General features: G+C 45.8%; 1 protein-coding gene across 3 annotated transcripts in view; it reads right to left on the bottom strand.

Annotated features, from left to right (window-relative positions):
• Positions 1-27,058, bottom strand: part of LOC139416506 (Rho GTPase activating protein 46b) — a 92,348-nt gene that overhangs the window by 7,972 nt on the left and 57,318 nt on the right. For 2 of the 3 annotated variants that reach the window (XM_071165187.1, XM_071165188.1), the window contains exons 3-6: positions 19,964-21,344; positions 9,179-9,815; positions 8,618-8,716; positions 444-517 (exon numbers count right to left, since the gene is read on the bottom strand). In XM_071165187.1, coding sequence (XP_071021288.1) covers positions 444-517; positions 8,618-8,716; positions 9,179-9,815; positions 19,964-21,344 — 2,191 coding nt within the window. Of the gene's footprint in view, positions 1-443; positions 518-8,617; positions 8,717-9,178; positions 9,816-19,963; positions 21,345-23,606; positions 23,912-27,058 lie in introns of those variants that run through there. The other variant, XM_071165189.1, reaches the window with a different exon arrangement.

Genomic DNA, 27,058 nt, shown 5'->3' with positions numbered 1-27,058 from the left:
TTAGCTCCACGTGTCCAAGTGGATGGGGAGAGAGCGGATGACGGAAGGGGGGGTTAAAAGGTTGTCGTAACCCCCCCACCTCAGTTTGGGTTTACAGATTAGTGCCTATTTTGCTGAGGACTCCTAAGGGCCCAGTGCGATGATTGCTAACATATGTGAGAGCTCCCAGAATGCTTCAGTCAGTGCCACGCTTCACGGCCGACACTAACCTCAGGGGCAACACTGACTCATTAAAACAATAGAAATGTTCCACTTCTCTTCGTCTGCTGGGAGGGTTGGAGTCCCAATATCCCTTCAGATCATTAGAGTATAGAACTGCAGCAGAAAATCTGGAAATGAAACCTCCATCCAGACCAGCAGTGAGAGATGGAGCAACCCCCTCTGTCCTTGTCTGACACCCCCTCCCTGGACCTTTTAATAGTGCTTTAGGATGACCTTCCTACCTTTTTGACCCCAGTGACGGCGACCTTCTGCAGCTTGCGATAGCAGTACTTGGCATAAGTGCTGATTGGCAGGCCTGGAGAGAGGGGAGATGACAGACATCATTACTGACCAATCCTGAGGCGGTAACACAATCCGTTGCTGTTTTCTATCTGCCTGCATGTCAACATCCTCAGTGTTGAGGCCGTATCACCGACAGATCTTGTTACCAATGAATCATTAAAACCAAATCTGTCCACCGCAGGGCATTTTGGATATCAGCTCTGTATATTCCATGAGAATCGTGCCCAGCCAGCATGGAGTAATATAACCCAGCATATAGAGCTGTAGGGAACAGCTGTGCTTCAAGGTTAAAGCCACTGAGACGTCAAACACTGACCGCTGAACTATTACAATTGCAAAGTATTACTATCACAGTTATTACTACTACTGTTACTGATGCACTATTGCTACTATCATTACGGAAACTGCATGTTTACTTGTTCCCCAATTGCTTCTATTTTTTACTGTAAATACTACTATTGTATATCAGGCCCATATAACAATATTAAGGCTACATAGAATGAGCGACTGAGGCATTGGCCTACACATTTTGTTCTAACTGTGAGAACCAAAATGCATCTTGGCTACAGACGCTGGTAGTGAAAGATCCACATGACCCAGATCCACATGACCCAGCAAACAGGTGAAAGCATGTCCTCAGCAACAAAACAGCCGCCGCGGTTTTGGCCGAGGGTAGATGAGTTGTGTTTTGAGGGACTACGAGATCTTGACGCTTTAAAAAAGGTTTTGTGATTATTGTCTTCTGTCATAAATCGAATGAATCACACAGAACTGACATGGTGGGAGAGGGAGGACTTAATTCTCACCCAAGACGGAAATGAGATGGATTTCAATGCAGAGGAAAAGTAATTAAAATCACAACCCAACTTTACTGCTTCATGAAACAACAGAGAGAGAAGGGTGCAAAGATATCATAGGGTCCTCATGGAGAAATGATTGATTCATTATTATTTCACCTTTATTTAACCAGGTAGGCCAGTTGAGAACAAGTTCTCATTTACAACTGTGACCTGGCCAAGATAAAGCAAAGCAGTTTGACACATACAACAACACAGAGTTACACATGGAATAAACAAAACATACAATCAATAACACAGTAGAAAAAGTCTATATACAATGTGTGCAAATGAGATAAGATAAGGGAGGTAAGGAAATAAATAGGCCATGGTGGCGAAGTAATTACAATATAGCAATTAAACACTGGAATGGTAGATGTGCAGAAGATGAATGTGCAAGTAGAGATACTGGGGCACAAAGGAGAAAATAAGTGAGGAATGAGGAAATAAGGAAAGGAGGAGGCTGAGACTAGGAGAGGGGGAGAAAGAGGAATACTATGACCAAGGAGGAACCTTCATCAGCCCGAACAGGCCCTACTGTTACTATAGCACTGCATCGTTTTAGAAGAGTAGACACCAGAATTCAAACTACTGGGTCATTCACCTCAGAGCACAGCTGTGAGGCCACATGGCCAAGCAGGCCTCAACAGGGATAGTCAGAGAGGTGACGGGTCACACAGGACAAACCTGATGACCTCAGTCCAGAACAAACCCTTTCACTTCTCCTCTTCTAGACGTGTTTACAGTGTCGTCAACATGTTCAAACATAGTGGGCGTAGTGCTTTGTAACAGAAACGGAGAAGGGGAAAGTTGTATACGAGTTGTTTCAAGAGAAGTTCTCTTTCATCTGGCTGTAAAAACACATGTTTAAGAGGCAGGGCAGTCATTTCACAAGGCCCCGTCTCTGATCTCTGACTCTGTGCTGCAGGACTGCAGGACACACACATCGCTCTGGCTCAGGACTGCTGCTGGGACTGCAGGACACACACATCGCTCTGGCTCAGGACTGCTGCTGGACTGCAGCACACACACATCGCTCTGGCTCAGGACTGCAGGACACACACATCGATCTGGCTCAGGACTGCTGCTGGACTGCAGCACACACACATCGCTCTGGCTCAGGACTGCTGCTGGACTGCAGGACACACACATCGCTCTGGCTCAGGACTGCTGCTGGGACTGCAGCACACACACATCGCTCTGGCTCAGGACTGCTGCTTGGACTGCAGCACACACACATCGCTCTGGCTCAGGACTGCTGCTGGGACTGCAGCACACACACATCGCTCTGGCTCAGGACTGCTGCTGCTAGACTGCAGGACACACACATCGCTCTGGCTCAGGACTGCTGCTGGACTGCAGCACACACACATCGCTCTGGCTCAGGACTGCTGCAGGACTGCAGCACACACACATCGCTCTGGCTCAGGACTGCTGCTGGGACTGCAGGACACACACATCGCTCTGGCTCAGGACTGCTGCTGGACTGCAGCACACACACATCGCTCTGGCTCAGGACTGCTGCTGGGACTGCTGCTACAACCCCAGGTCCTTTCTTTCTTCCCTACAGTATTTTCATTAGATCCCTCGTATTCTCTTCTCCTCTCATCCTCTTTTATTCACTTCCCACTGGGTACAGACGCCAGTTCCATGTTTAGTTTTGATTGACATTTGGTTGAGTTGTCAGCTAACGTGAATTCAGCGTGAAATCAACAACAACAAAAATGTACCCTTAAAATCACAACCCAACTTTACTGCTTCATGAAACAACAGAGAGAGAAGGGTGCAAAGATATCATAGGGTCCTCATGGAGAAATGATTTATTCATTTTTACTGTAAATACACAGCTGTGATTCTGGTAAAATGTTGTGTGGAAAAAAAGAGTTCCCTTACGTTGATGATGACTTGCAAGCCCAATCAATTTTCCACATTGATTCAACATCATCACACTGAATGTTTTTCTTGAAATGGTGTGGAACCAACATTGATTCAACCAGTTTTTGTCCTCAATCATCTCCTCTGCCCCTCCCAATCTTGAATGTATTATCCTCTCCTCTGATTGTTGCTGTGGCATACTACTCATCCATTCTCCTTCTTCCTGATCATTCCGTCCTTCTCCTGTTTTGTGTTAGTGTTGGAATGACAAGCATGTGGGAGCGGTGGACTGATTTCCCCTCTATGCCAGGTGATATTACTGAGGCACATAGCCCAGGCAGCATAGAGGGCTAGCTGGTATGAACACCACTGTTAAGACCCATAGTTCTAAAAGAGAGTGGCCTGTGTTGATTTTACAAGGGCTCCCGAGTGGCACAGCGGTCTAAGGCACTACATCTCAGTGTTAGAGGCATCACTACAGACCCTGGTTTGATCCCGGGCTGTATCACAACAGGACGTGATCGGGAGTACCATAGGGTGGTGCACAATTGGCCCAGCGCTGTCCGGGTTAAGGGAGGGTTTGGCCTGGGTAGGTTGTCATTGTAAAATAATAATTTGTTCTTAACTGATTTGCCTAGACAATATTAAATAAAAATAAACACTTCCTGGTGGGTGTTATACCTGTATAATACCACAAGGAAAGAGAGAGAGAGAGAGAGAAGGAGAGAGAGAAAGAAAGAGAGAAAGAAAGAGAAAGAGAGAGAGAGAAAGAGAGAAAGAAAGAGAGAGAGAGAAAGAGAGAAAGAAAGAAAGAGAGAGATAGAGAGAGAAAGAAAGAGAGAGATAGAGAGAGAGAAAGAGAGAGAGAGAGAAAGAAAGAGAGAAAGAAAGAGAAAGAGAGAGAGAGAAAGAGAGAAAGAAAGAAAGAGAGAGTTAGAGAGAGAAAGAGAGAGAGAAAGAAAGAGAGAGATAGAGAGAGAGAAAGAGAGAGAGAAAGAAAGAGAGAGATAGAGAGAGAGAAAGAGAGAGAAATAGAGAGAGAGAAAGAGAGAGAGAGAAAGAGAGAAAGAAAGAAAGAGAGAGAGATGGATGGATCTGTATGTATGCATGCATGCATAAATGACAAAGGGAGAAATAGACGTGGGGGATGGGGGGTATCTATAAAGCAGGTGACAGAAAAGAGCAACGGTCTCTTCATTCCTCTCCACTAGCAGCCTGTTTGTGCCTGTGGCCTGAGCCTCAGCTTAGTGTCCAATGCTAAACAGGGACAGCCACGGCCAGAGAAAAAACGATAGAGAAAACGTAAAGAGAGTATTTGCATACAAATAAGTGGTGGTGCCAACCTTTAATCCTCCACAGAGAGGAGAAGAGGCCCCAACCACCCCACTCCTATAGCCCACTCTCCCCCTTCACTGGGAGCTTCTTTCCCAGGACAGCCCACTGCTGCCACCACAATGCCTGGCTGCACAGGCCTCCCCAGCCATTGTCAGCCACACGCTCTTAAACGTGCCACAGAGAAGTCGGGCACTACCTAAACAAACCTTCTACGCCTTCTCTTCTTTTGTCCAAACTGCTGCCCAGAACAATGCCCACTCAGCAGCCTGGGCCCGGAGAGGCAGCTGGTGAAGCCCATAAAGACGCCACCTCCCTCCCGTCAGGACATCCCTACGACATTCCCCATCAAACCCCTCCCCCCTTCATCTCTACCTGGACTTGAGCCCATATCATGGGGCCTCTGTTGTAGACTGGGTTCTGGATCACAGGAAGCTGGATAATTTGTCCAGTGCCCCATATCTGTAAAAGAGTATGGATCACCCAACCCTCCAGTACAAACAAACAGTCTCCCACAGACAGTAGGTCCTCTGTCCTCGATGCCAACACTCCAGAGCGGATGTGGAGTATGACTAACTGGTTTCTACTGCAGTGCGGGGAGTGAGTCAACAACCATCTCAATTCTCTTCACCTCTCCCATGCGCTATAGTCTCGTTGATGATGTAGTGCAGTGCGTCGACTCTCTCTGTCACAGTACTAGTACAGCTGGTATAACTGTGTGATGTGGTCTGGTGTCTGAGGCTGGGTCTTGGTGTGGAAGACGCGGTGCGTTTGGCCTCGGGGCAGAACGCTGCATCATGAGAGGGGCCCGTATGCTGGGACACAGCTGTGAGGAGCCATCTGATTGGTCAAATGAATCCTCAGAATCAAACAACATCAACAGGAATGTCATGACACACAGAGAGCTGGGGTGAGTCAGAGTACGTCACTGATTGACTATGCCGAGAGTGCTGCTAGCTGTAGAACAATTACACGGGCATAATGAAAGTAGCTGTGGTCTGTAGCAGGAAGCACACTCACCCAACAGCTTCTTTATAACAAACAGCTACTGTTTACTTATACTTCTGCTACAGTTGAAGTCAGAAGTTTACATACACCTTAGCCAAATACATTTAAACTCAGTTGTTCACAATTCCTGACATTTAATCCTAGTAAAAATTCCCTGTTTTACGTCAGTTAGGATCACCAATTTATTTTAATAATGTGAAATGTTAGAATAATAGTAGAGCGAATGATTTATTTCAGCTTTTATTTCTTTCATCACATTCCCATTGGGTTTGAAGTTTACATACACTCAATTAGTATTTGGGAGCATTGCCTTTAAATTGTTGAACTTGGGTCAAACATTTCGGGTAGCCTTCCACAAGCTTCCCACAATAAGTTGGGTGAATTTTGGCCCATTCCTCCTGACACAGCTGGTGTAACTGAGTCAGGTTTGTAGGCCTCCTTGCTCGCACATGCTTTTTCAGTTCTTCCCAAAAATGTTCTATAGGATTGAGGTCAGGTCTTTGTGATGGCCACTCCAATACCTTGACTTTGTTGTCCTTAAGCCATTTTGCCACAACTTTGGAAGTATGCTTGGGATCAAATGGAAGACCCATTTGCGACCAAGCTTCAACTTCCTGACTGATGTCTTGAGATGTTGCCTCAATATATCCACGTAATTTTCCTACCTCATGTTGCCATCAATTTTGTGAAGTGCACCAGTCCCTCCTGCAGCAAAGCACCCCCACAACATGATGCTGCCACCCCAGTGCTTCACAGTTTGGATGGTGTACTTTGGCTTGCAAGCCTCTACCTTTTTCCTCCAAACATAACGATGGTCATTATGGCCAAACTTCTATTTTTGTTTCATCAGACCAGAGGACATTTCTCCAAAAAGTATGATCTTTGTCCCCATGTGCAGTTGCAAACCGTAGTCTGGCTTTCTTATGATGGTTTTGGAGCAGTGGCTTCTTCCTTGCTGAGCGGCCTTTCAGGTGATGTCGATATAGGACTCGTTTTACCTCCAGCATCTTCACACCAAAGTACATTCATCTCTAGGAGACAGAACAAGTCTCCTTCCTGAGCAGTATGACGGCTGCATGGTCCCATGGTGTTAATACTTGCATACTATGGTTTGTACAGATGAATGTGGTACCTTCAGGTGTTTGGAAATTGCTCCCAAGGGTACATACTTGTGGAATTCCGGAGGTCTTGGCTGATTTCTTTTGATTTTCCCATGATGTCAAGCAAAGAGGCACTGAGTTTGAAGGTAGGCCTTGAAATACATCCACAGGTACACCTCCAATTGACTCAAATGATGTCAATTAGCCTATCAGAAGCTTTGAAATCCATGACATCATTTTCTGGAATTTTCCAAGCTGTTTCAAGGCACAGTCAACTTAGTGTATGTAAACTTCTGACCCACTGGAATTGTGATACAGTGAATTATTAGTGAAATCTGTAAACAATTCTTGAAAAAACTACTTGTGTCGTGCACAAAGTAGATGTCCTAACCGACTTGTAAAAACTATAGTTTGTTAACAATAAAATTGTGGAGTGGTTGAAAAACGAGTTTTAATGACTCCAACCTAAGTGTGTGTAAACTTCCGACTTCAACTGTATATACATTTTATGGACACAATGTATTTTACAATAGTTCTCTTTTGTTTGTTTTTAGTCCCATCGTTCAGCTACCCTCAACCCCGTTCAGCTACCCTCAACCCCGTTCAGCTACCCTCAACCCCGTTCAACTACCCTCAACCCCTCCCATCTATCTCTGAAGACCACACAATTTTTCAACTGTGATGTTTCTCAAAAGTTCTGAACCGTTCTATTCTCATAGTTTCTACAGATTGTAAATTAAACATACACATTTTTGCTAAGAGTATTATTATAATATTGACCGATTGACTATGATTTTTTAAATCACCCAGCAGTGCTATTTGTAGAGTTATCTCAAGGTAAATGTTGCAATTGTCATCCATTCCTGAACCTGCAACCAAAAAGAAGCTACCAAACAAATGATCTAATGATTCTGTCTCTTTGCAGCAAAATCTGCAGAGCTGGGATGGTACTATCCTCCATATTTATAACATTCCATTGGTGGCAAAAATGTTGTATAATAATCTTAATTGAAAAATGTTGAGGTTTAAATCCAGCGTTGTTTTATGTATCAGTTCATAAACCATGTGCCATGGAATTGGTACATCGAAAATCTCTTACAACTATTTTGCAATCTATTTGGCACAGCTGTCCATTTTTTTGTCCTTAAATGAAACTGATATCCTGTTTTTCTCACCCCATTCTTGAACTTTGGGTGAGACGTTCTTACTAATCTGCTACAGAACCCGTTTGGATTTAAGTATGACTTTTGTATGACTGACGCCTTTAGTGGGAGGTCTAATGCTTCAATATTTAATAATTTCTGCCCTCTGAATTCATATTCATTATATAAATAGGCCCGCTTGAAGTTCCAATGAAAGTTTTTTTTGCTTATATCATTTAGAATACAGGTCACTAGGTGTACGGAGACCATAACAAAATAGGTAAACTGGGATATGACTAAAGAGTTAATCAGGGTAAACTGGGACATGACTAAATAGTTTTAATGACTCCAACCTAAGTGTATGTAAATTTCCGACTTCAACTGTATGTGTGAGGATATTTCCTATAGGTAGGTGGTGTCTCCTCTCGCTCTAAAGAAAGCCATCCTCAGCCATGGCCAAGACAGCGTCACTACTGTTCTTTAGGCCAGAGGGTTAGGAGGAGACAGGGCCAGGGAGGACGACTGGCAGCGTGTGCTAGCCAGCTCAGCTGGGCAACAGAGATACAGCACAGAGGGAAACAGGACACCCTGGCGCTTGGATCTCAAGGCTCCTTTGTGTGGTTCTGCTACTCTCATTTAAAAAGCGTTGTGGTGATGCAAATGTGTGCAATACCTTCAACGATCAATCTCATATAGAAAAAGAGCTAGTTAATCTCTCCTGTGAGTGTGTCAGTTCTAAGAGGGTGACACTGTGGGTTTAATCCTCCCTCTCAATTTTTCTCCTGTATGAATGAACAAGTGTTGCCGTAGTGAAACTCACCCTCCTCTTCTTCCTCCTCATTGTTCTGCTTCCTCTTCTTCCGGGACTTTGAATTCTTCTTGTTCTTCATGTCCTGTTGTTCCATAATGTGCTGCATGACTGTAAGTGGCAAACACGGCGGAAAGTCAAAACGTTATTTGATTAAAGATTTATCGCAATAACTCTTCTCCGTGTGTAGATCTGAAAAACAGATGACGGTGTTTTGTGCTGGGCTCTCTCAACTTTGACCTTACTCCCCCTCCTTTTTTTTTTCTTCTCTCACTTTTCCAGTGCTGCATCCTGTTTGATCTGGCCTGAATCCCAGATAATAATAGCTGGAAAACCAATATCAACTGGCTGTTTTTGACCACACGAGAATACCGGAAACACAAACACACCTCTGGATGCATTCTAGTCTAATCAAACAAATCGTATTTACCCCCAAAACACCCAAAAATCCGCAGCCACAGGAAACATCAACCTTCACCAACCCACAACCAATGGTAAACACAGAAAAACATTCATAGATTTATATAAACAGAAAAAAAACATTTTATCAATAGAAGCGGTGTTGCCACTCACTCTTCTTGTCGTTGGAGGGCTCCAGATGTCTCTGAATGTACCCCTCCAGGTAGCGTCTGAACTTGGGTGAGGGGGAGAAGAAGGCCAGGCTGATGGCCATGAGTTCCCAGCCGGCCTCCAGGCTTCTCAGGTTCAGGTTGTCAGTGGTCTGTCTGACCAGCTGGACGTACAACTCGTCCCTCAGGCCCTGCATGCCCCAGCACTTAGTGACCACCAGCAGGGCAGCGTGACGGCGCTCCAGCCGGGCTGGACGGTCCCCCATGTAGGCCTGGACCAGTTTGAACATCTCACAGGCCTCCTTCTTGACTGTGCGGTCACTGGTGATCAGCATGGGCTTCTTAATGGAGCCCCTGTTCCAGGAGAGCATGTTGGAGATGGAGACGCGGCGGCGGAACAGGCCCTGAGTGTGTTGGTTCAGGTTCTTACTGGCCCAATCCACCATGTTGGCGTCTGGAGGAGGTTTGCAGAGGGTGGTGTAAGGGTACTGGTAACCCATACCTCCTTTTCCACCTCCCCCACATTCTCCTCTGTCTCCAGTCACGATAACTCTATGGGGGGAACCCCGGGTGCCCCCGTGACCATTACCTCCCCCGTGTGATGAGGACTCGGACTGGGCCTTGGATTCCAGTGTTCCTGCCTGGAGAAGAAAACAGAGGGAGAGAGGGAAGGAGAGGAAGATTCAAGGCATAGACAAACGCTACAGCTGGAATCCTATGTGAATTACTGTTTGTTGATGGTATGTGTCTGATGCTGCAAAGGTTTGTAGAGCATGTGCATTATGGTGTGTGTGTGTGTGTGTGTGTGTGTGTGTGTGTGTGTGTGTGTGTGTGTGTGTGTGTGTGTGTGTGTGTGTGTGCGTGCGTGCGTACTGTAGGATCCGTTTACTCATTCCCCCTCAGAGTAGAACCTGGAATCACTCACACAGATCCCACTCCAGAAATAGGTGACCCAATATGAAAATCGCATCAAAACACATACGGTAACATAACATCCATCCCCCACTCACTGTATCCTTCTCGTGTCTGCTTCCCTTCCCTCAAGTCAAAACACTCCCACTGCCACTGGGCCTTTATTAAACTACTTTCACCAATCTAATAATATGATATCAATTTGTCCACTTTATGCAATGAATCATGTCAAATCCCCGATGGCTACCATGGTTCTCCCACTCTGGAACATCCAGTTCATTCAAACCCAATCATAACAATACGGAGTCTTCCTCTGAACCAACACTAATGTGTCACCAAAGTCTTCGTCAGACTCAATTACACGGCCCAAAGAAGAACAAACTGTAATAACCAACAATAACCTTGACATATGGGCTTTACATTCACATTCTTCCTATGATGTCATATTTACAATGTAATACCACACTATAGCAGAAGTCGGGCAGATCTGTTAAACAGATACCAGGGGTTTCATTAACGTTCTGGCAGAGCTGTGTGGGTAGGGTCTAGGGATGGTTACCCCCATTTTACAGACCGGCCCTAACAGACATACGTCCCCATGTAGTACGGCCTTCATAATGTGGTCGTATTAAAAACAAAAGCAGCATGAGAATGTTTTCAGCGGTGCAGTAAACTATACAGAATGGTGATATGAACCATGTGGGCTGTCGGTCAGCAGTATAACTGGTGTAGTTTTCCATAGCCCAGGTCCAAAGCTTGCCAACCCTAACCCCCTCAGCAGGTCTGGAGCTCCTCTACGACCCGCTAACGCCAACAAAGCCTTTCTTCAAACCCACATCATTTGTATTCATCGCACAGTATAAAACACGGCCATGGAGGTACCAGTCACAAATGATGTAACCATATCAAAGTGGCTGGTTAAACAGGCTCAGATGAAGATAAAAAAAGGGGGTTGTGCAAGGCTTGTTAGCTGGGTAATTAAGCGCGAGGGAGGCCTGAGGGAATTACTGGGTGCCAAACCATCAGTCCTCGGAGGGGACACAAGATTAAGACTTTCTGGCTTTGGCCACGCAACATTGGCCTTAACCTCTCTCTCTCTCTCTCTCTCCTCCCCCTCTTTATTTCCCAACAATCCATTCCCTTTCACTCAAACGGCTGCATCTGCTGCCTGTCACAGGTATTCATAGTGCTTTGAGATCCATCAATCCCTTCTTCCTCTCTCTTTCCATCTCTCATGTAATTCATCTTCCTCATTTAGTCCACTACCTCTCACTCTAATTTCCTCTGCCTCTGTTTGTTCCAGATGGCTCTCAGTGTCTAGTCTTCCTGGTCAGTGTGTGTGTGTGTGTGTGTGGTGTCCTGTGTGGTGTGACGGGGCTCAGCAGTGTCCTGGCCATCACAGTGTCCTCTCCCAGACTAGGTTGCAGACAGCAGGGTAAGACACTGCTCCTCAGGCACATTTAGGGTCAGGGCAAGCAGGGGCACCTTCAAACCAGGCACAGCTAGCCAGGGACAGTGGAAAACACTCACAAGTTACACAGACAAGAGAGAGTTTGGCCTAACTTGTTTGGACAGGTTCCCAAAGCTCCAGAAATTAGGACGCCCAGTCTTAACGCCACATTTCCCACAAATTGTGTTCAAATAAATCCTGGTTAACTGTGTTAGTTTTTACATTAGTGTTTGTACAAAATAACCACTATTACAGACCAATACTTCTAATTACTGATGTCGGGTTATTTAGGACCCTCTTCGTACTTCCATTCCCGACCGGCATTCTTGCTGGAGGCCTTCGGGAGAGTAATTTCCATGGGGGTTAAGTCAGGCTCCATGTACTACAGTGAATGATATGGCTTCTGTGGGCTTGAACCACATTTCAGTAAAGCCAATGCAACCGACATGCACACAGCACTCAGCTCCCAGTCTCCCTGTACAGCACAGGCTGCCTCTGCCAAGTTACTCTCCCACACACCTGACAATGAACCGTGAAACACGCGTTTGTTACTTCTATATGAGTGTGTGTTCATCTGCATAACGTAGGAGTTTCATATAGGAGCCCATCGGAGCACTTTGTACATGCACACACCCATAAGACAAGAATCCTTTCAGATCGGAGGATTCAAGATGGCCATCACTTTCAGTTTTGACAGTCAGTAACTTAACCCCTCGCTGTAGACTTACTATACCAAGACATAAGTATACATACGCAGTAAAAGTGTACAAGACGAGTCTACAACTTAGAAGTGCCTACAGTATTGTAAATCATGAATGTAAGTGATCCCATTTCTAGGCATGATATTATCCCCAGTGAACCAGAGCAATGAGCCATAAATCTAGGACTCTGGTGCCTTTGTAGTGGTTGCTGGGCTGGGCTGTATCCACACAAATTACTCTGTTCCTCCCAGCCAGTAACCAGCCTGGTGGAGAGTGGGACTGCCTGGACCTTCTCCCCAATGCTTATTGTCTGAGAAAAAAATAAACGCTTCCCCTCGAAAACGAGGGATTGGCTTAATTTCTGCTGCCAGAAACTTTTTCCCCTTTATGCAATAAAAATAGTCCTGGAATGAAACCAACAATTCTAATAAGGTCGTCCAGATCGAGTTAAAAAAAATGAAATGAAAAATTGAGTAAGGGTGCGTTTTATTGAACAGAGCAGAGTTTAGAGTATGCACCAGTTGTCGAGTGATGTGACCCAGCTGGGATCGCGGATGGATGAATGGGGTTGGAGCTAGCATGACCCCCGCTAAGCGCTAGTGTGGGAAAATAAGTCTCAAATACTCAGCTTGAATGAGTCACCAACAACACACTGCTGACAGAGGCAGTTAACCTCCATCCCACCGCCTACAGTAACAGTACTGCTCTGATTAATGCTCTGAAGCAAAGATACACAGTCCCCAAGCCCAGCGCAACACAACACACACTGCAGCCAGGATAAGATCTGTTGAGACATGGAAGAACAGTGTTTTTTTTCCCACTCTCTGTGTCATCTCCTCTATCTTAACGTATCGAGTATACAGACTCTTCCCATCTCTTCCTTCTACCTGGGTGGTTGGTGGCCATTCTTTTCATTGAACTGCATGATACAATCTCGCCATACACACACACACACACATTTTACACCAGTGATGGTCCTCCGGTCTAGTCTGTTGGATGCAGGCAGGGTACGTTGTTTGGTACTCACCACTTTCCACTCTGCAGGGTGACCTAGTTTCTGCCGTGTTCAGTAACGATCCCACTGTTCGGTGTTTCTGTCCCCATACTGTTTCTCATCTCACTCGTCATCTCTCTGACTCACTGACCCAGCCAAACATGATCCTGCTCCTCTGAAGCACTCCACTGGCATGAGACCCTGCAAGTCTATCACTGACTCACCTGAGAGATGCTGAGAGCAGAAAATAATCTCTACCTCTGTATCTCTCTTTTCCTCTGCCTCTCTGTCACTCTCTCTGTCTTCTCCTCTCGTTCCCTCTTCAGGAGAGCTTCTCCAGGCATGCAGTGTTCCCTTGGTGGAGGTGACGAAGCCACCTTATGGATGGCACTTTGCGTGGGGGAGCGGAGCGCTCAGCCACCCCCATCAAAGCTCCTTTATTTTTCCTGTCTGCCGCAAATGTGTAATCAGCCTGGGTGAGTCCTTGCTCTCTTTTTAGTTTGTACAGACAGGCTGTGCTGTTCAGAGTCACTGCAGAAGAGCGGGCCTACAAGTTATGGGGGTGGATGTGGTTTGAGTTGATAAAGCCTTTGACAAAAACATCTCTCTGCCTATGTATCCAGGCACACTGAGGAACTAGGCTAACCCAAATCAAAACACACACGCACACTGCGAAGCGTGGGTTGGCTCATAACCCACAGTCCCCTGCGGTCATATCCGCAGGGCAGGATTAGGGTCATTAAATATCGTGTGGATGAAGGGCGGGTAGGTGTCGGGCGTGTTGAATAAAGAGAAAACAATACCTTAACAAAAATCCATAAATGTATAAAAAAATTATAAATGTATCATTCTTGTGCAATTTCTATCTATAGGTTACATTCAGGTATTTAGGCTATCTGGCATTAGTGCACAAGCCTAAGCTTTAAGGCCTAACTCTACGCCAAATAGCCTACACGCCAATCTCCACATGCTTATGGAAACGTACAGAATCGTTAACATCAAATCAAATCAAAGTTTATTTGTCACATGCGCCGAATACAACATTTCACCTTACAGTGAAATGCTTACTTACAGGTAAGTAAAGAAATAAAACAACAGTAAAAATACATTTGAAAATAAGAGTAGCGAGGCTATATACAGACACCTGTTAGTCAGGCTTATTGAGGTAGTATGTACATGTAGATACTAGATATGGTTAAAGTGACTATGCATATATGATGAACAGAGAGTAGCAGTAGCGTAAAAAGGACAATGTCAGAGTTTAATTCAATAAGAGAAAAGCTGCGAAATGGAGAGTTGAAAATAAAGAGAAGGGAGGGCCAGAACTGTAATGTTTGGGTAAGATGTGGTGAAGTGGTAGAATAGGATGAAAGCAGTATGTGTGATGATTGTGTGATGATTGTGTGATGATTGTGAGGCGATGGGGACTTCAAATAGGCCTATGGCACGTCAAGGGAACTGTAGTCTGCTGTTCAGATGAGTTATATAGAAACTGTAGGTCTATAGCCATCTTACATAGCCTTCAAGTTACCTCTTGCTGAATCAAGCATTTCTTGCTGTAAAATTATATGTCTAACGACGGAGAGGAGAGGCACCACCGCCGAAGTTGGTGCCTCTCCGTGCTCGGGCGGCGTTCGGCGGTCGTCGTCACCGGCTTTCTAGCCGCCACCGACCTACGTTTCTTTTTCTATTTTGTTTTGTCTTGATTTTACACACCTGGTTCCCATTACGTTAATATTATTTCCCCTAATTAACCCTCTGGTTCCCAATATGTTTTGTGCGTGTTTGTTCCTTGTTGAGTCTTAGACTGCTTGTGTTATGGTGTGTTTTCCCTGCGTGGAATTTATGGTTGTTTCTTTTTCGAGTTAAAGTGCGTTATTTTACTCAGTTCTGTGTCCTGTAACCTGACTCCGTCCTCATCTCTGCACACGGACACATGACACTGATAGTATTTCAACCACATAAAATATGCATCTAAGCCAAACTGAAATCTTCTCAGAAACATGATGGTCGTTTTCACTTCTTTTTATTTCCTTACACCCATCAAACTGATGTCATTTGGACATTTTTCACAGAAAATCTATAGATATATATATTTTTTGGGGGGGTTGAGTTATTGTATTTTACTCCCTAAACGTCTTTGCTCCGCGGAAGAAGCAGCGATGACAGAGAACTTCACCAATGTCATCATCATTCTATCGATTTATGACATTATTCTGTTCAGCAAGGGTTTATTCAGTCTTCTAGGGCATCATATAATGACAAAAGAGAAGCTGCATAAGTATAGACAAGTTGACTAACAAATAGCCTACCAAAATGTAGGGAATTACAAGCAGAAACATATCTAAATCTGGCAGAAAAATCCTCCACCCTCGTCCCAAAAAATGTCAACTGTCTCCAACTGTAGTCTAAAACGCATGTTCTATATTAGAGTGTTATAGGGTCAGCTATGGGCCTCAGATGTTCACTTCATCACATATAGTCGTCGCATGTGGATGGGTTATTAGTAATTGCGGGCTGGTGCAGGTGAACCAACAGCTGACCTGCACACACACACATGCGCATGCACACGCACACACACACACACACACACACATTACTGTACTTGTGAAAATCCTATTTTCCCTAACCCTAACTTCTAAACCTAACCCCTAACCCGAAATCTAACCCTAAACCTAACCCCTAACCCGAATTCTAACCCTAAACCTAACCCCTAACCCGAATTCTAACTCTAAAGCTAACCCCCTAACCTGAATTCTAACCCTAAAGCTAACCCCTAACCTGAATTCTAACCCTAAACTTAACCCCTAACCCGAAATCTAACCCTAAACCTAACCCCTAACCCGAATTCTAACCCTAAACCTAACCCCTAACCTGAATTCTAACCCTAAAGCTAACCCCTAACCTGAATTCTAACCCTAAAGCTAACCCCTAACCTGAATTCTAACCCTAAAGCTAACCCCTAACCTGAATTCTAACCCTAAAGCTAACCCCTAACCTGAATTCTAACCCTAAAGCTAACCCCTAACCTGAATTCTAACCCTAAAGCTAACCCCTAACCTGAATTCTAACCCTAAAGCTAACCCCTAACCTGAATTCTAACCCTAAAGCTAACCCCTAAGCCTAAAATAAACTTTTTTTGTTCTGAGGACCAGCTAAACGTCTTCACTTGTCATTGTCAGAATTCTCTTTGATTTACTATCCCCCATCAACGTGAAGTAATTTCTTCACAGGAAAAGACAGATACAACGTGATTAAAAACAACCACAATGTGAGTTGAGGAGCTCCGATGCAAAGCCCTTTTCCTGGAATGGAACACAGACTTTGGCAACAGGAAACTGAGAGCGAGCAGCTTTCTTCTGCATTGTTCCTAGGGCGACAGGATGTCGACAGTGGCCATTATTTTCTCCTGAAGGTTGAGGCAAGAGGGAGGTGAATCCCAGAGAGAAGACGACAGGGAGACACAGAGATGACTGCTGCCTCACAACGCCTTCCCTCAGAATCGCCTACACACTGCCACATCTCCAACACAACATGGGAAGAAAATGGAACAAGTGTTGTTTCATAGAACTGCATATAACGCTGACAAGGACAAAGGGGAGAGCTTTATTTTGTTAGAGAGAGAGAGGGAGATGGGAGAGAGAGAGATGGAGGGAGAGAGAGATAGATAGGGAGAGAGAGAGATGGGGAGAGAGAGAGAGATAGGGAGATTGGGAGAGAGAGAGATGGAGGGAGAGAGAGATAGATAGGGAGAGAGAGAGATGGGGAGAGAGATAGGGAGATTGGGAGAGAGAGAGATGGAGGGAGAGAGAGATAGATAGGGAGATTGGGAGAGAGAAAGATGGAGGGAGAGAGAGAGAGATAGGGAGATTGGGAGAGAAAGAGATGGAGGTAGAGAGAGAGAGAGGGGGAGAGAGAGATGGGGAGAGAGAGAGAGAGAGAGAGAGAGAGAGAGAGAGAGAGAGAGATGGGGGGAGAGAGAGAGAGATGGGGAGAGAGAGAGATGAGAGAGAGAGAGAGAGAGAGAGAAATAGAGAGAGTGAGATAGATAAAGAGAGAGCAAGATAGAGAGAGAGAGCAAGATAGATAGAGAGAGAGAGAGCAAGATAGATAGAGAGAGAGAGAGAGAGAGAGAGAGAGAGAGAGATGGGGCGAGAGAGAGAGAGAGAGAGAGATAGTTTATCTATATATCTATCTATCTATCTATCTATCTATCTATCATGTACCATGTAGTTTACTAATAAAATGGTCTGACCATGAAGTGGAAATATTCGGTATTCATATCCCAAAAGAGAGAAATTATCTCACTACAATACATTTTAATAGAAAGTTACAGCTTTCTATTTGTGGAAAAATCACTTGATTAACTCTTTAGTCATGTCTCAGTTTACCCTGATTAACTCTTTAGTCATGTCCCAGTTTACCCTGATTAACTCTTTAGTCATGTCCCAGTTTACCCTGATTAACTCTTTAGTCATGTTCCAGTTTACCCTGATTAACTCTTTAGTCATGTCCCAGTTTACCCTGATTAACTCTTTAGTCACATCCCAGTTTACCTATTTTGTTATGGTCTCCCTACACCTAGTGACCTGTATTCTAAATGATATAAGCAAAAAAATTGTCAACTTTAATTGGAACTTCAAGCGGGCCTATTTAAATAATGAATATGAATTCAGAGGGCAGAAATGATTAAATATTGAAGCATTAGACCTCCCACTAAAGGCGTCAGTCATACAAAAGTCATACTTAAATCCAAACGGGTTCTGTAGCAGATTAGTAAGAACGTCTCACCCAATGTTCAAGAATGGGGTGAGAAAAACAGGATATCAGTTTCATTTAAGGACAAAAAAAATGGACAGCTGTGCCAAATAGATTGCAAAATAGTTGGAAAGAGATTTTCGATGTACCAATTCCATGGCACATGGTTTATGAACTGATACATAAAACAACGCTGGATTTAAACCTCAACATTTTTCAATTAAGATTATTATACAACATTTTTGCCACCAATGGAATGTTATAAATATGGAGGATAGTACCATCCCAGCTCTGCAGATTTTGCTGCAAAGAGACAGAATCATTAGATCATTTGTTTGGTAGCTTCTTTTTGGTTGCAGGTTCAGGAATGGATGACAATTGCAACATTTACCTTGAGATAACTCTACAAATAGCACTGCTGGGAAAATGGGGTCTTCCAAATGGACAATGACCCCAAGCATACTTCCAAAGTTGTGGCAAAATGGCTTAAGGACAGCAAAGTCAAGGTATTGGAGTGGCCATCACAAAGACCTGACCTCAGACAGAACTGAAAAAGTGTGTGCGAGCAGGGAGGCCTACAAACCTGACTCAATTACACCAGCACTGTCAGGAGGAATGTGCCAAAATTCACCCAACTTATTTTGGGAAGATTGTGGAAGGCTACCTGAAACATTTGACCCATGTCACGCCCTGACCTTAGAGAGCCTGTTAATTTCTCTATTTGGTTAGGTCAGGGTGTGATTTGGGTGGGCATTCCAATTTTCTATTTCTTTGCTGGCCGGATATGGTTCCCAATCAGAAGCAGCTGTCTATCGTTGTCTCTGATTGGGGATCATACTTAGGCAGCCTGTTTTCCACCTGAGTTTGTGGGATCTTGTTTTTGTTCAGTTACTGTATAGCCTGCAGAACGATACGGTCGTTTATCTTTTGTTGTTTTTGGTGTTCATCTAAAATAAAGTAAGATGTACACTTTCCACTCTGTTGGTCTCATTCCGACAATGGACGTAACAACCCAAGTTAAACAGTTTAAAGTCAATGCTACCAAATACTAATTGAGTGTATGTAAACTTCTGACCCACTGGGAATGTGATGAAAGAAATAAAGCTGAAATAAATAATAATAATATTATTCTGACATTTCACATTCTTAAAATAAAGTGGTGATCCTAACTGACCTAAAACAGGGAATTTTTACTATGATTAAATGTCAGGAATTGTGAAAAACTGAGTTTAAATGTATTTGGCTAAGGTGTATGTAAACTTCTGACTTCAACTGTAGTATGTATAAACTGGAAACAGAAGCCTAAGTGTTGTTGTCCATTAGTTTACTCCAATTAGGGGAGGGGTGGTAGAGTTAGTGGAAAATATTAAAATATATTTAAATACAGTAAGTATTTACAAAAAAATATATGGGGGATTAGACATGATGTAGACAATTACATTGATGGAAGCCACAATCTATCTGCAGTAATAAAGAGCGATAGAGGGCAGACATTCCACCTGACCTGCAGTAACGCAGCTAACGAGGCTAATCAGGCCACGCCCCGTCACATGAGACAGAGAGAGCACAGAGCAGACCCACCCTTTCAGCCTCACACAGACTGCCCTTTCAGCCTCACACAGACTGCCCTTTCAGCCTCACACAGACTGCCCTTTCAGCCTCACACAGACTGCCCTTTCAGCCTCACACAGACTGCCCTTTCAGCCTCACACAGACTGCCCTTACATATGTCACCACACTGTTCTATACACAACACAGCAGGCTGGAGAGGCCCTGGAACTCAGCAGGCGCCAGGCACATACACTAACATGTCAACATATCCCCACTCAGCTACACACACGCCAGAGGAACAGGCCCCTTCTGTCTTCTACTGTGTAAACACAAAGAGGTCTGAATGCTAAGACACAGATAAGACAAGTACAACAGTCACGAACACCTTCAGTACACCGTGTTGAGAGGAGGGCTGTACCGTACCTGGGAGGGGGACATGGGGGGCTCTGGGGAGGACAGGCTGTTCTGGCTGGTGATGCTTTTCTCCAGAGTGTCCACCTTCTCATAGGTCCGTTTCTGACGCACCATGCCGTCTGACGCCAGGGGCGAGAGGGGTACGTCGCCGTGGTTACTCCCGCTCCCGGCCCGATACAGAGAGCGGTTACTGGCACTGATGTCCTCCCGAGAGGCGCTGTGGCCCCCGTGCTTCTTTAGGGAGTTCAAGGGGGAACGGGCCCGTGGTACAGACCCCTCAGACATCTCTGTGTCCAGGCTGGCCTTGCTGCCACGCAGGGTGTTTGAGCGACTCACCACCGCTCGCATCTCTGCCATCAGCTTCTCATTCAGGGCACTGAGCTCCCCAGTGCTGCCCACCGAGCCTGGCCGGCCCTGCCCTGCACCCCCAGCCCCTCCGCCCAGGGCTCTCCTGCGGTTCTTCCTCCTCAGGCTGGGCGAGGGCCCCGTAGAGTAGCCTGAGTCCTGGTAGGTAACGGCCGCCGGTGCCGGGTACTCTTGGGAGGCCAGGCTGTTCTGTCGGCTGTGTCGGGCCTCCATGTTCTTCCTCGCGCTGGCCTCCAGGAGACGCCACGACTGCTTCTTCTCTAGACTCACCTCCTTGGGCCTGGGCTGGGTCACACCTGGGGCTGGGGAGGGGGATGGAGAGGGGGGCAGGGCAGGCTCTGGGGCAGGGCCCTGCTCTGTCTGGACAGGCTGGGATAAGGGGCTCTGTTTGCAGGTGGCAGGGTCCACGTTGACCATGTGTTTGATGCACTCCCGTCCAGCGGGGCTGTAATCTGTGGCGGAGGGGTTTCTCTTGTGTTTGGAGCTCAGGTGAGAGGCTGGGTATTGGAGAAGCTTGGGCTGCTGCTGGGGTTGGTTCTGGGGGTGGGATTGGGGCTGGCGGACCCTCTGTAGGCTGGTGGAGGGCCTGTTCAGGAGGTGGGCCCCCTCCACCTCCATGGGGGGTTCATCATAGATAGGTGGATCCATGGGGGGTTCATCATAGATGGGTGGAGTGGCACCGTACTGGGGCGAGGAGGGCCTGGGGGTGCCAGCCTGAGACCTCTGGGGGGTCTGGTGGACCTTGCTGCCAGTGGAGGGCATCACCAGGCAGAAGTTACCATTGTCTCCCTTCTTCAGGTGGAAAGCTTGCTTGGGGTCCACGGGGGCAGCCATCTTGCCTGCAGGGCTGGGTCTGTCGGAGTGGACCTGGTACACAGCAGGGTTTCCAGGGCTGAGGTTGTTGTGGTGGAGGAGGTGCAGGGTGCTAGCGGGCACCACGGACTGGTTCCTGCCAATGCTGTTCACCTTCACTAACATGGCTGCCTTCGACCCTGGAGCAGGCTGCCATCTTTGACCTGTGTCCCTGGAACAGAAGAGAGGAAGATTTTGGGGTGAATAAAAAAACTAATATTTACACAATAAACACATTCAAAGACACCAAAAATCGGGATCAAAAATGTATTATAAACTGGGTGGTTCGAGCCCTGAATGCTGAAAGCCGTGGAATACCACAGGTATGACAAAATATACATTTTTACTGCTCTAATTACGTTGGTAACCAGTTTATAATAGCAATAAGGCACCTCGGGGGTTTGTGGTATATGACCAATATACCACGGCTAAGGGCTGTATCCAGGCACTCCGCGTTGCGTTGGCCATATACCACACCCCCTCAGGCCTTAATGCTTAAATACACCCCCATGCACACTATAAACAATAAGTTAGACTAGACCTGCTTGGTGGGTAAATAGGTGACTGTTCAAAGCCAATTTTCTCATATTTAACTGAGAAGAAAGTATCCGTGACTGGGATGCCAGAACCGGCAGGAATCCGTTCTGCACATTCCTCTGTTCAGTCAGAGGCTTTAAACCCTCTGACCTTCCACAGCTCGGATAGAGAGAGGTCTCTAGGTGTTACAGTAATGGCAACTAAGGTCTGTGTGACGGACAAACCTACAGTAGGGCCAGGGGCAATATCTTCTCAACAGTATTTGTCTCATATTGTGAAACTAAGAGAGAGTATGAGATGCAGGTAGCTGTGAGACAGATATGAGATCTGATCAGGTTTGGTCTGACGCAGTGCGACAGAGGATGTGAGACAGTGCTGGTTTAGTTTCCAACAACATGGCCATATTGTGAGTACATAATCAGGGCATGGAACCTAAATCTGACTCAAGAAAGTGTCACAATGAAACAATGAAAACCTTTCTCAACAAAACCTTTACTCAGCTTATCAAAACAGTAATACCCACACGCCCCCACATACTAGTTTTCCAGAATACCACAGCCGTGTTTGTAGTAGAAACACAACAGGAAAGGTCTCTACACTGGGGAAAACAGGAATTCAACCACTTTATTCCAACAGTACCGTCTGCCAAATCAAGCCGTCAAAACTACATGCCCATTTACACCCCCCCGCCCACCACTCAACACACACACACTCATGCACGCACACACGCACAAACACACACACACACACACCACCTCAACCACACTCATGGCTGCGTTACCTCCCCTGTTCCCTCAGAGGGCAGTGGAATTTCAGTGCCTAATCCTGCATCAATGCCCTGGGTGTTCTGGCTCATTAGCGGTGCAGCCCACTCAGCCTGCAGACCACAGGTCCTGCTTACAGCCCTGCACACTCCACAAGCAACCGGATAATCTCTCAGTGCCAACGAGCTAATCTAACCAGCACTCTACTCTCACCTCCTCTCACACAACGTACCCTTTCTTCCAACAGCCTGCTCAGATGACAGCTTAATGTTTACTGTAAAAACAGCATAACCACACTCAAAGTCCCCCCACACCTCTCTCAGCCAGGAAACCCACCCGAGCACATCCCACAGAGGCGAAGGCACAGTGGAGCAAGCCACCCCCGACGAAAACCTTTCTAATCGCTGTTCCCGCCATCAGTACACACGCTGTCACTTCTAGAACAAATCCATCTGACTCAAAACAGCCTCTCCTGAGTAAGGCTAAAATAAGACTTAATAAACCAAAAACATGCACAACACAACAGCTCTGTACAGTCTGAGTCTGCCGTGTCTAACAGTCAGTCCATAAGGACAACACAACAGCTCTGTACAGTCTGAGTCTGCCGTGTCTAACAGTCAGTCCATAAGGACAACACAACAGCTCTGTACAGTCTGAGTCTGCCGTGTCTAACATTCAGTCCATAAGCACAACACAACAGCTCTGTACAGTCTGAGTCTGCCGTGTCTAACAGTCAGTCCATAAGGACAACACAACAGCTCTGTACAGTCTGAGTCTGCCGTGTCTAACATTCAGTCCATAAGGACAACACAACAGCTCTGTACAGTCTGAGTCTGCCGTGTCTAACAGTCAGTCCATAAGGACAACACAACAGCTCTGTACAGTCTGAGTCTGCCGTGTCTAACATTCAGTCCATAAGGACAACACAACAGCTCTGTACAGTCTGAGTCTGCCGTGTCTAACAGTCAGTCCATAAGGACAACACAACAGCTCTGTACAGTCTGAGTCTGCCGTGTCTAACATTCAGTCCATAAGCACAACACAACAGCTCTGTACAGTCTGAGTCTGCCGTGTCTAACATTCAGTCCATAAGGACATCTTCTTTAGGTCAAGGGATGTACACGCAGCATTACCTGAGTAAAGACCTACAATGAGAGGTGGAAGGTGGTCTTCGTCCCGCGCAACAGATCAGAAGGTAACTTCACCCCCCCCCCCACCTCGTGCCTCTGTGTTGGCACGGGACACCGCTGTAACAGCAGGGTGTCCCTTCAGTACCCGTGTGAACCCTGCTACACCCCCTCCTTGACGAAAACAAAACAAACAAGAGCCGACCTCTGCCAGCGTGTCCCAGAGAGAGGATGGTGTTCTAATTCAGCCAGCGTCTTCAACCTAACCCAGGTCCCGCTGTGTGTGTCTGCAGTGAAAACACGAAGGCGTCAAGGCTCCAGAGCTCTTTACAGCTACTCTTAATTGTAGACTGCCACCAGCGTCTACGTTTATTGTGGAGTTGCTGGGAGGCGAGTAAAAAAAAGGAGAGCGAGAGACCGAGGGAAAGACGGAGGAAAGAAAGGCGGGGGCCGGTGCTGTAGCCTGGCCCTTCCCCTGTATTACAGTCTGTTCCAACTCAGCCTCGCTCTCCTCTCTGATAGACTCTCAGCATGTGAAACAATAGCCCCCCCCCTCCCCGAGGCCTGCTCCCCACACTGAGCTTCCTCTCCTCTCCTCTCCTCTCCTCTCCTCTCCTCTCCACTCTTCTACTCTCCTCTACTCTCCTCTCACAGTACTCCACTACTCACTGCCCTCTCAAGGATCATACTCTCACCACTACAATACCCTCTCTCCAACGCAGGCTAGTACCCTCTCTGTTTCTGTCTCTCTCCACCTCTCACCTGTTTATTTCTCTCCTCATGTCTCCTCTCTCCTTCTCACAAAGATTGATGGACTTGCCAGAACAGAAAACCTTCAATCAATCTCCACACCTTTTCTCTAGAACATTACACTCACAGAAGTTTCAAAAGAATAAAGACATTACAAATGTCTCTCACTCTCTCTCTCGTGTTTTTTCCCACACATTGTGGCTCCTATCTTGCTGTTCCAAATGTCAACAATCTTTTCAGCCAGCAAAGGAAATACAGTGTCAGGGGCCCATGGACAACTGAAACATGGTGACTGGCAGAACCAAAACAGCCCTGACCCCCCCCCACCCAACCACTATCCTTCCCTCGCTTTTTGGGCTGCCTCTACTCTGTGGGGTTATCAGATGGGGAAATCACAGTAGTTCTCCTAAAAGTCCCAGCAGAAAAACATTTGTCCGGTTATGACCCCGGCACAACAGATAGCAACCGTCTCTCGCGAAGAGACACTCTCTGTGCTACAAAGAACCAGATAAAAGGTCTCACACAATGGTGTGATGTGTCAAGATGTTATGCTCAGGGAGAACAAGTCATAAAGCTATCAGAACAACACCTCTCCTCTCTCTCAATTCAATTCAATTCAAGGGGCTTTATTGGCATGGGAAACATGTGTTAACATTGCCAAAGCAAGTGAGGTAGATAATATACAAAAGTGAAATAAACAATAAAAATTAACAGTAAACATTACACATACAGATGTTTCAAAACAATAAAGACATTACAAATGTCATATTATATATATATATATATATATATATATATATATATATATATATACAGTGTTGTAACACTGTACAAATGGTTAAAGTACACAAGGGAAAATAAATAAGCATAAATATGGGATGTATTTACAATGGTGTTTGTTCTTCACTGGTTGCCCTTTTCTTGAGGCAACAGGTCACATATCTTGCTGCTGTGATGGCACACTGTGGAATTTCACCCAGTAGATATGGGAGTTTATCAAAATTGGATTTGTTTTCGAATTCTTTGTGGATCTGTGTCATCTGAGGGAAATATGTCTCTCTAATATGGTCATACATTGGGTATACATCTCTCTCTCTTCTGTTTCTCTCACATTGACACTGTGGAGGCCTTGATGTCACTAGTTAGCACCACGATGCTGTGCCAGTTATTCAGGTTGTGTGATTTCAGTGCCTGCCTGTTGTGTGGGGTGCTAACATGTGGACAGGAAACGGACTGTAACACTTTATGGCAGTCAGAGACAAATATTTTGAAAAGAAAATCTAAATACCTTATGGGATATTGATTAAAAACAAACATCCACGAGTGAATGTGTTGTTGTTTCCCTGAGGGATGGGGCCCAGAGTGTAAAGTGTGGGGTTGTCCTGGGGGAGCGCCTGTTGGAGAGTTCAAAGGGCGTCGCTCCACAGCGAAAACAGGAAATACCAACACAGCTTTCACATCGGAGCACAGCACAGAAAAAAACGACAGAATCTACTGATCGGGAAACACAAATAAATACATACATTAAACACTGTCTGTAGAGACGTAGTCTCTCTCACGGCCATGGACAAACACACGGCCAGACATGCTGACCCCTAGTGATGAAACAACCCAACACTGACCCCTGTGGTGACCTAAGGACCAGATTACTTATTCGATCCCTGGTGACCTCTAATCCAGGCCTCTGTTTGGCTGGTTTCTGGCGACAGTCACACAGGACAGAGCTGTGATATGACAGCATCTGTTGGCAGCCTGGCAGGTCAGGGCTGTGATTGGACGTCCAGGTGTGAGTTATGAGCCCTGAAAGGATGTGAAACTTTCACAGCTGCTCCTCCTTCCTAGAGTGTGACAAGTAAAACCGACAGACAGGACCACACACACAGACACACAGGAACCCACACCGACACTGTCATTATCTTCTAACTTCCCACCCTCATAGATTATGAGAAACAATCTAAAGCGCTCTCCCTTTACAGAAACCCATCATTTGCAGTGAGGTTTCTACATCAGAGAGCAAACCTCCTCCCTCTGTCTCAACTATAGTCTCTTTGTACTCGTGTCAAAATGTCATTTCAAATGTGATTCTAATAACCCCATTACACTAAAGTGGTCTGTTGTTTTAGAGATTATACCGAGGAAGAATGGGGGGTGGAGGAGGAATGGGGGGTGGAGGAGGAATGGGGGGTGGAGGAGGAATGGGGGGTGGAGGATGTGGAAACATTGCTCCTCTATCTATGGGGTAGGCCGTCCAGGGGATGAGCTCATGTCTGCATGTAGGGATACAGGGGAGTAAGTAAGTTACAGTACTATCACAGTGATTTGATTAGGGGACAGAGGACACACACGCCCACGAAAGGACTATGGAAAATGTGCAACACATGACAGGAAGTTGATAGAATGTCATGACACATGGACAAACAGTCATATATCTTGAGGGAGTAGACCTCTGCCAGGGAGATAGAATAGTCCGGCTCTGATATTGTCCACAGAGGGATCGACTGTACAGAATATGACCTCTGGGCTTTTCCACTAAGGGGAAAATACATTAGGAACACCCTCTTTCTGGCAGGTTGTGATAGTAAGGACCATACAGAGGAGTGACCCCAGTTCACAGTCACATGTCTGCCATGCCATGGGCTCAGATGATCAGATCTCTACTGTATTCAGTGTGGAACAGGCTAACAGCTGCCTAGCAACATCACCCACCT

This window comes from Oncorhynchus clarkii, chromosome 9, assembly GCF_045791955.1.
Source record: "Oncorhynchus clarkii lewisi isolate Uvic-CL-2024 chromosome 9, UVic_Ocla_1.0, whole genome shotgun sequence".
Lineage (NCBI taxonomy): Eukaryota > Metazoa > Chordata > Actinopteri > Salmoniformes > Salmonidae > Oncorhynchus > Oncorhynchus clarkii.
This window is presented reverse-complemented; position numbering and strand designations above follow the sequence as displayed.